General features: G+C 51.6%; 4 protein-coding genes across 4 annotated transcripts in view; 2 read left to right on the forward strand and 2 right to left on the reverse strand.

Moving 5' to 3' along the window:
- GUITHDRAFT_53880 (hypothetical protein) overlaps nt 1-98 on the forward strand; it is a gene marked incomplete at both ends in the record, with an annotated part of 384 nt that extends 286 nt beyond the window's left edge. Inside the window, one exon of the mRNA XM_005836350.1 lies at nt 1-98. This exon is cut by the window's left edge and continues 62 nt beyond it. Within this exon, the coding sequence (XP_005836407.1) occupies nt 1-98 (98 nt within the window).
- Nucleotides 99-2700: 2602 nt separating this feature from the next.
- Nucleotides 2701-3235, reverse strand: GUITHDRAFT_104957 (hypothetical protein; the record flags this gene model as incomplete). Its single annotated transcript, XM_005836351.1, has 2 exons — nt 2701-3066; nt 3116-3235. The coding sequence occupies 2 exons, from the start codon at nt 3233-3235 to the stop codon at nt 2701-2703; spliced, it is 486 nt and encodes a 161-aa protein (XP_005836408.1).
- Nucleotides 3236-4525: 1290 nt separating this feature from the next.
- On the reverse strand, nt 4526-6669 carry GUITHDRAFT_67937 (hypothetical protein; the record flags this gene model as incomplete). Its single annotated transcript, XM_005836352.1, has 3 exons — nt 4526-4663; nt 4728-6427; nt 6504-6669. 3 exons carry the CDS (start codon nt 6667-6669, stop codon nt 4526-4528), a joined length of 2004 nt encoding a protein of 667 aa, XP_005836409.1.
- A 1683-nt stretch (nt 6670-8352) lies between these two features.
- GUITHDRAFT_151545 (hypothetical protein) lies at nt 8353-9166 on the forward strand. Its single transcript, XM_005836353.1, has one exon. The coding sequence runs from the start codon at nt 8384-8386 to the stop codon at nt 9107-9109; it is 726 nt and encodes a 241-aa protein (XP_005836410.1). The 5' UTR covers nt 8353-8383; the 3' UTR covers nt 9110-9166.
- Nucleotides 9167-9460: the final 294 nt, after the last annotated feature.

Below are 9460 nucleotides of genomic sequence, written 5' to 3' on the forward strand. Positions count from 1 at the left end.
GGTTATCGATGAGGAGGGAGGAGGTTCGAATGACAAGAGCGCGCAGCTCGAGCTACTCGGGGGAATGGAAAGCCGGACGAAGGCACGGGAGAGGCATCGAAGTGTGCAGCCTGCTGATGAGCACGTAGCGCAAACGTTAGATGTTGCGGTTGTGAACTGCAGCCTCAGGTACACCGGAGACTTTCGGGAGGATAGAAGGAACGGGGAAGGGATCCTGGAGGAGCGAGGGAAGACTTTCCATGTGCGATACGATGAGGACGGTGAGCATCATTGTGACAGATGGACAATTATTGATCTTTTCTCCCTTTGCGCGGCTTGCAGGTGTTGAGGTCTGGAGGAAGCCGTTTGCGGCCTTGGAGCCGGTCTACCCTGGTAGGCAGCGAACTCGTCGCCCTCCCTTGTCTTGAGCGATGTGTTGACATGCCTTGAAAGACATGCTGTGGTTGCCGCCCGATCAGCCCAGGTTTACCCCCAAGAGAGTCGACTTCTCCGGCCTCCTTGACAGCCTGTGCTCCCCCCGAAATCGCTCGAGGGCGGCGGGTCATGTGCAAGCGATGGACAAGGATCAGCTGGACTTGTGCTCAGACCTTGACGGGAGTGTTGCAAACGGGCAATCGGACGGGCAGTCAATCGGTCCACTGGACCAGCTGTTATCTTTTACCAACAAGCCTCAAGAAGGAATCTCAGTCATACCCAACAGGGACACGCTCACTGAGTCGGAAATATCGATCAGGGACGGGACAAACCAGAACGCGGTCATCAAGGCTACTCTTGTCTTTGGCAAGTTCGATCAGATCTCGCAGAACTTTCCCAATTCTCGTAAGGTCGGAGAAACACACATCTTGCTCTCTTACTCCGCTTCCTTCTGAACCCCTACCCTCATAGTTTTTCACCCTAACATCTCGACGTTTATCCAGCCCTCAAACCAAGAGGTTCCTGTCATCATGGAGATGGACAAGAATTCCTGGATCAAGATACAGCGAGAGAACGGAAGTTTCTCTGACAGGCAACTCCATCAATCAACACAGCATGCGGCGTCTTTCCATCTCACCTGCTCTTGCAGGCAATCGAACACTGAGGGCAGCCTGAAGGGATCTCCACCCAGCGAGATCCAAGTGCCGCGACTCTCTACCTCCCCCATCTTCCCCCGAGTTCTGTATGTTGCTGACGCACACGCTCTGGGTGTTGTGACGCCCCTTGATAGGCAATGGCAAGAGACGGCAGAGTCAGAGTCGTCCTCCTCCACCCCGAAGCATCTCAAGCACATCTCTCTCAACCCTACCCCCAGCCCTCTCTGCTCCTCCCTGCTAGCGAGTATGGCCCTGATCCTTGCTGCTAGATCTGTCGCTGACGCTGCTGCAGAGTTTGAAGACTGCAGCCGTAGGAAGACGCCAATAAGGAGCTAACCGACTCCACGACATGCGTCACGGGTACTGCAGCTTTGCAACCGAACGGTGCCTGCAGCACCATTGCCACCGGTCTGTTTGTCGGCGAAGTCTTATCTACATGTTTCGAACTTTCGAATCTTCAAGTTCTCTTCCTCTTGCTCTGTTCATTCAAAAACTTGAATTGAACGAATGCCTCGCTATCATTGAACTGCCATGCGACTGCTGCTGCGAGCCTGACCCTGAAACCTAGCATGAAATGCTGCCCACCGTGCCAAGCCTTGTCTGCTTTGGTTGGTAGATCTCTTCAAAAACTTCGTCGTTCTGTTCTTCACGTATCGCTCTGAACCGTCCAATATTAGCTCTCAATTCTCTTTGTATGGTAGTTTCCGGAGATTTTCATCACTGCTCTACTTGTACTCTACTGAAGTATAGCTATCACTCTACTGCATCACTCCTCAACTTGTACTCTACTGAAGTATACCTACCACTCTACTGCATCACTCCTCTACGTGTACTCTAGACGGTGCCATGGGGCAATGTGTATGAGGCACAGGAGCGAGCCACAGAGGAACGAAGTACTCCCAAGCACACGATGAGTCAACCCGAATCATCTAGAAGATTTATCTAATGCGTCCGCAGGGTGACCAGGGCGTCTTATCAGCAGCAAAAAGGAAGCTCCGCTAAGACTAACGATTTCTCCTATCGTCGGTGTTCATGGAGAACAGGCTCAAGGTCTTTCAGAGATGTCAAGGATTACAAGCTGCATTCAAGAACAGTTTTCATCTCGCCCATGGATTCATTTGAAGAGCACAACTTGTTCATGCAGATTTCATTCCCCTCAAATCGCCTGCAGCAAGGAGACTTCCGAAACAAAACATGACAATGTATCTGAATTCTTTTCACTGTTTTATTTTTTGTTGAATTCGAACAAGAATAAGATATACATGTTGTCTCAACGGCGGCGTCTGCCTTTCTTGACCTGTTATGTGTCGGTTGTGGGGTTTCTGGAATAAGTAGATTGTGCAAAGACTGCTTCGGATCAAGTATCCTCCCGGGTGGAGTCGAGGAGGGTCGGAGAAAGCAGATTGCATCAAGCAAGGATGCCAATTCGTGTTTTATTGCAGTTTCATTTTTGCAAAATGGTTTGTAAGTTGAAATATAATACAGTTGATTTCGCAGCATGCTGCCGAGTTCAACAAAAACGTATCGGGCGCAAGCCCCTAACTATTTCCTTAAATCCTATTTGTACATTGAAACGATTTCCAGGATTGAAATAAAAAACAAAAGAAACCAAAACAGAAGAGTAGTCGCGCTACTCGCCTTTCTCAAGAAATGGATCGTGCACATACCAGTCCACCCATTCCAGATCCAGCCCGGAGAATGGATTGATTTCTGATTCGGGCTCAATCGGCTGATTGTCATTCAACTCCTCGAACAAATTGGAAGAGAAGTCGAGTATGTTAATCTGTTCAGATTGTGAGGCAGTGGAACTTGGTTGCGACTCGATTTGAGGCTGAACCGAGCATGCCTGTTCCTTTGGCTGAACTTTCTCTGCCTGGAGCGGTTCGTTGCTGGGCTCGCGCTTACGGATAACAAATCGAGGACGAGTGCGTGAATACGGCCACTTTGAAACTCCAACTCGCCGGCAAGCTTTCTTCAGGGATGTCAGAGAGATGCCCTGTTCGAAACAAATCAGCAAAATCTTTCGAAAGTGAGGTGATCAGTACCAGGAATTCAGCGGCCTCGATTTGTCTCAGATGAAAGAGACTCACAATGTCATTGTATGTGAGTGAGACTGCACTCATCATATTGTGCGAATCCGCCATGAGCTCGTAAGTAGAAGACATGAGATTTCAATCGAGTTTGCTGTTGTGCGCGAAAAGTGTTTGAAAAACAACGAAGGTTCTTGGACAGGTCGTCGATGATCAGAATTCAATTGTCTTTGCTCACGATGATCCGTTCACTGAGGTCGCTCCTTTCTTCACTCTCTCGTTGTCGTGCAGCTTCTTGCTCCCGTCTCCTTCCTCCTCCCTCTTCACATGCCCGACAACGTCCCCCCAACATACCCTTGAGTTAGAGCTACACACCTGACCACCCCTTTTGCCTTTCCGTCATCCGTCTGTACAATTACACTACCCCATCATTTGTCCACTCAATATGGGGTACTATCACCCATCCCCATGGACCCTACCCCACATATGGGTGTACGTGTGGGCGTATCTTCCTTCCCCTACATACCTGGGGTAGGGTGAGGTCATAGGGAGGTCCCTAAAGGTGACGTATTCGTGGATCCAGACGCTGGAGCAGCGAAACCACGTGGTTTCGCACTTTTACGATGAGCCTGCATCGAAGCGACGCGTGGATACGATATGACGAAAAAAAACGATCTTTTTTTGGTAGTGGCTGGTACATTAGGCCTGTCAATCACCCACAGATTTGTACGAATGTTACCACACAGCCTGTGTCATCAGTGTTGGCTGCATAAGGTGCAACTTGGGTCCTAGGAGGGCAACCCTGCTAGGACCCATTACGGTGCCGTGATTGTCAGCGCATGGGGGATGACCGACCGTACAAGACATGGCCCGGTGTTAGCATGGGGAACCCAACAGGTCTCATTTCATAGCCCAGGGGTCTGGCGAGGGCCGGGCCCGGAGGAGTCCGGAGCGAGGCTCGGGGCGGCGGGTAGCCCGGGCGACCGACCGAGGCTCAAGTTTGGGGGACAGCAGTCGGCAGGATTGGGGTTGGTTCTCGCTGTCTTTTCTCTTCTCGCGGACTGACGGGTCACCCCGGTGACTGTCGCACAAGCCAAACGAGAGTCACAATTCCGAGTCTATGGCCCGGGCTACTAGTGACTTGGCAAGTTGCAGGGGGCCGCCCGGCGCGGCCGGGCGCGGCCTGGCACAGTGACTGCTCTGAGTGCGCGGCGCGGCGGCGCGGCGGGCGTAGTAGAGTCCGAGTACTGAGTCCCTGGGCCGGCGAGTCACGGCCCGAATTTTCGCGGTCAGGGCCGCGGTGCGCAGCCTCGCCGGGACTCACAGAGTCATTCGGATCGCGCTCTCAGTGCCGCGCTAGCCGCTGAGCCTTCTGAGAGTCTGGCATCATGGCGCGGCACTGCGCAGCCGGACCTGAGCCGCCAATCAATTGCCAAGGTTTTCATGAAATGGCCAAAATCTGCTGACTAGCAGGCACGTGATGACCATGTGTAGCATGTTCAAGGGGATTCCTATCCTCATGAAGTCGATGTACTTGTACCCGCCTGGACCCCAGACCATCATCTGCCAAGGATGTTACTTCCGTTGTGAGATACATCTCACTCTGACAGATCAGAAGCAGACTCACATTTGTCTGATATCCGATCGGGGTGATGAAGCTGGAAGATGCTGCTGCCATGATCGTAAACATGTAGGGCTTGTAAGAGACTCCCAACTTGGCCGCCAGATCGATAACCAGGGGGAAGATGAGGCCGGCAGCCGCGTTGTTAGTTGTGATCTCCGTCATGACGGTGGTGATACCGTAGATCATGAACAGACTGCCCATGGGGTTGACCCCTGTGTTGCGAAGAGCAGATCCCAAGATATCTGCCAACCCCGAGGTAGTGATGGACCTGCTGATGCCCAGCATGGAGCCTATGAGGAGCATCAGGTCCCAGGAAACATACCCCACAGCCTTTTTAGCATCGATCCACCCTCCTGCTATGAGCACAGCGGCCGCTGTCATCGCTGACTTCACCATGTCAACTTTCCCGTTGCCCGCGACCACCCATGCCACCATCCCACAGAACACGAGGACAGGAAAGTAATCGTAAGCCTTTGGAGGCTTTGGCACGGCACCAAGAGCCGTGATCATGAGGAAATCGTCAGAGTCTGCCCATTTCTCTCCGAACTCAGCGTGCGCAAGCGCAAGGATCACGTCTCCAGCATGCAGCCTGCTGTGCGAGACTTCAATGGGCTTCACAAAATTGCCTCCATTCTCCTCGTCCAGCTGATCGTCGGGATCAAAGTTGGCCGCATCAAGAGGCAGGCTACACTCTCTCTCGTACTCGATTTCCCCGTACATTCGCCTCCGATTCTCAATGCTGTTCTTCCCTGCGTCTTGGGCCGGCTGAGGGTTTACAACAGTTGAAACAGGCTCACTGGACCTTCCTTTTTGCCTCAGAGCAAGCAAACTGCAGCCGTAAAACTGGCCGAAGCTCGATTGAGCCACAACGTCTCCAACAAAAGCGTTCTTGTTGCTCAACACGACCTCGAAGAATTGGATACCATCCTGAGCCAACTCTGGTACGTCGCTATTGAGAATGTTCAAGTTCTTTGCAGCTGCAGCTGAGTGCAGTGCCATCATTGTAGTGCGCCCTCCACTGAGAAAGAGAGTGTCTCCTACCTGTAGCAGCTCATGGGATGGCACAGGGTAGATGTCGACGTATCCCACACGCGCGTTCGCTCTTAGAGTTGGGGTGACCTCTACGTCTGCACCTAAGTTCGACTCTGATTTGATCTCATCAGAGTTGGTGAATGTGTTGCTCCCACTGCTGTCTACTGACTGTAGCTTCCTTCTGATCTTGATCAGAACGTCTCTATGAAGCCCCAGATCCGACAGCGCCTTGTCGATGGGTTGACCAATGTAGGCAAAGTTCTCGGGGAGGGTTACTTCAGTGATCAGTTCCTTGTTTTTGTCTTTCATGTACCGAAACATTCCGCCAGTTCTAGGAAGCAGCGCGGGTCCGACGAGCACGAGGTACAGGACTCCCATCACACCAGCTGGAAGGCCGATATAAGCCGTCTCGAAGAAGCTTGGAATGTAAAGCTTCGCGTCCTCAGCCAGCGCCACTACCACCAGGTTGGTGGAAGTCCCGATGATTGTCAGCAAACCACCCAGAATCGTGCTGAAACTCAAAGGGATCAGAAATAGCGATGGAGGAAATCCTCGCATGCGGGCCCAGTCTCTGGTGATCGGCGTCAGCAACGCGACTACTGGCGTGTTGTTCAAGAAAGCGGAGATCACGAAACATAGTGTACAGAGCCGAAACAATCCCGATCGAATACCTTTTGAAACAAAAAACTCAGCTTTCAATGCATAAATAGAAATCATTGCATAGAAGGTTCGAAAGCAACATCTCACCTGTCTTCATGCCAAAAACGTTGCGAGCGGCCCATGGCGCCAGCTGGGTGCGTTCGATTGCTTGTACAACCACGAACAAGACACCGATGGCAAGAACACCCGAGTTTGAAAATCCAGCCAGAGCTTCCTGTGTTGTGATGATGCCACTATTCCAGATGATGCACATACACATGAATGCTACTGTCTCTGGTGTCTTCACTCCCGAGACCAGGAGAACGAACAGGACAAAAATCATGACGGCAACAAACCACGGTTGCCACGAATTGACTGATGCCATGCTTGCCAGGTTGATCCAAGTATTCAGCAACAATCCGATATGAACCTAACTGCACTCGACTCCTCCGTTTCTCCACCTAGCTACTGCGTGCCGAACTACTCCTCAATGCTGTTCCCGACTCTTTGGTTGCAGTCGAGCTCCCTTGATCCTACTGATACATCGGCTGCTGCAGTCTATGCACTCACTTTGGAATTCATCGTGATCTGTTCATTCTCCATCCTACTTCTCCCCTCTCCGCTCCGCTGCTCTCCTCTCTCCGCTTGCCTGCGCCATCCTGCGCTCATCGTTGCCTCCCCGATGAGCCTTGTAGTCAATAATCTTGCCAGATCCTACAACACCCCACCCCTATTCCCCTGCATCACTTTCCGCTTTCAGACCCCCCACCTACAAGGAGATCCTACCAAGGAACTTGACTACTTGAACCATATTTGACTACAAATGCTCTACAGGTCTCACCCACCCAACCCCCAGTACCATATGTTTTAGAGTAACCCCCACCACACCACTCAACACCCACTACCCACCCTTTCCTCACAACTCCACGACATTTGCCCAACTCTCAGGGGTACCCAGCCCTTCATGCTTCCCTGGGAACCATCGCAGCTCCCCACAATACAAAAAGACACCTTACCCCTCCTTATCCCTGTCATAGTACCCCTAGTAGTCCCTTGCAATGCCTTTCTTTTTTCGAGACCACCCCCTGTCTCACTCTCATCAAGGACCCCTGCAATCCCCCATTTTCAACCCCCCCTTCATAACGGGTTTGGACGGGTACCTGTGAGGCTCAGGGGGGGCTTTGGTTTTCTCAATGGAGGCCGACCAAATTGAACGTTACAAACCGTTATTGCATGAAAAGGGCATGCTTCCGTTACTCAGTATCTGTGGTTCTAACGGTTTTATGGTGCAGGTACAGAGGTGAAGTTGTCTCACCATTTGTTATAAATATTTGAAATTTTACCCTGAATTTTCAAATTTACTCCAGATTGTCATATTGTTCCCCTACCCTACCCCCATCTGCCTGGTGAAAGAATAGCCTAGTGCCGTTTACAGTCCTTGGACCCCAGATATACATGTAAAGTACCCCACCGATGGTACACAGTACCTACCACCTCACCCAGCGGCCGCGCATAAAGCGCTCGTGATGGCAGGGGGCGCAGCTTGTGGAAAATGCAGAGCCGAGCGAGTATTCGAAGCGTTTCCGTGCTGTAACTTCGAAAGTCGATGCTATGATGCACAGGAAATGAGATTGTGTGTGAGATAGAGAGTGAGATATGATAGTTGAGGAGTCATGAGGAACCAGGAGTGGTCTCCAGATTGAAGTTTGTTCTGTACCTCGCAGCTATGAACCATGCCGCAAATACAACGGTGGTGCTAACTGCGTTGTTTCTGTTTTATGTCGTTGTCTGAGATATGTCAAAACCTAAATAGTCGGGAGAATTCTATCAGTGGGCAAAAATGTCGAATGCACTAAAGTATTACTACGACCTTTGTCGTTAACAACAAAGAAATCTTCAAATTGATGGTCAATTATCGCTCCAGTGCAAATCATGACGATTTCTGACACCATTCCTGCAGTTACGCGTCGTTGCCTCTTCCTGCCATCATGAGACCTGCTAGCGTCTTGACTCTGCTTCTCGGTTTCCTGGCAACAGCCACCTCGTTTACTCTTCCCGGCTTTACGCCATTACAGTATAGCAAGCCCTTTCCTTCATGCTTGACTGACAGACAGACGGTGAGGCCAGATAGACCAGCATTGTCCGCCTTGAGCATGGTGTTCCGAAGAAAGCCAGCAGGAAGAGGACAAGGCTATGCTGATGACAAACGATCGGGTCGTTTGGGCAAGATTGTTCTTACCGAGCTCGTTCAGATCCTGCGCAACCCTTTCTGCATCAAGGTGGCAGGAGGTGATGTTGACCTTGACATCGTGTCCATGGTCTCGGTGGTGGAAGTTGAGATGATGGGCGACAACACGATAGCAAAGGTGTTGGTGTCTACGATGGGAACGGATGCGGAGAAGAGGCAGGCGGTTAAGTGGCTGAATCAGAACAGCAAGGCGTTGAGGTTCTCACTCGCTCAGAGGATGAAGCACCACAAGAAAGTTCCCGAGCTCCGCTTCACTGCTGCAGCTCTCCCTGAGGCGATGTCGGTGATGTCGTTGCTCGATCAGATCCGCGAGGAGCGCGAGGCGAAGGAGGCGATGAGCAACCAGATGACTGCAGAGGATGAGGCAGTGATGGAGGTCTCAAAGGGGATGGAACGAGAGCTGCAGGGCATGGAGTCCGAGGATGACAAGGCGCTGTTCGCTGGTAGCCACTCTGTGTCGAACTGAAGGCAAGCCCTAATTTGTAGCTTAAATCTTGTAGATATGAGTAAATTGAGTGGAATGAACGAGACGGGAAGGGTATAGGCGAGCAGTCACGATTGTTTGCAGACAACCTTCAATTCTGATTCTCTGCATGCTCTGCACACAGCTCGCGCTCGATACCATTAGAAGATTTCCACAAAACGGGGACTCTCAGGATCTCTTTCCTCCTCTGAAAGGTCCAGCTGAGGCATTCCCTGTCATGAGTGTTATCGACTCTCCTTCAACCTCCCTCCCTCCTCCCTCCCTTCCTCCTTCCTCGTTTCCCTTCCCTTCCCTCCCTCCCTCCCTCCTCCTCCTCCCTCCTCCTCCTCCTCT

The sequence above is a fragment of the Guillardia theta genome (assembly GCF_000315625.1).
Source record: "Guillardia theta CCMP2712 unplaced genomic scaffold GUITHscaffold_18, whole genome shotgun sequence".
NCBI classification, from domain to species: Eukaryota; class Cryptophyceae; order Pyrenomonadales; family Geminigeraceae; genus Guillardia; species Guillardia theta.

Coding starts and splice junctions, on each gene's coding strand:
- GUITHDRAFT_151545 (XM_005836353.1), top strand. CDS start 8,384: ATGAGACCTGCTAGCGTCTTGACTCTGCTTCTCGGTTTCCTGGCAACA.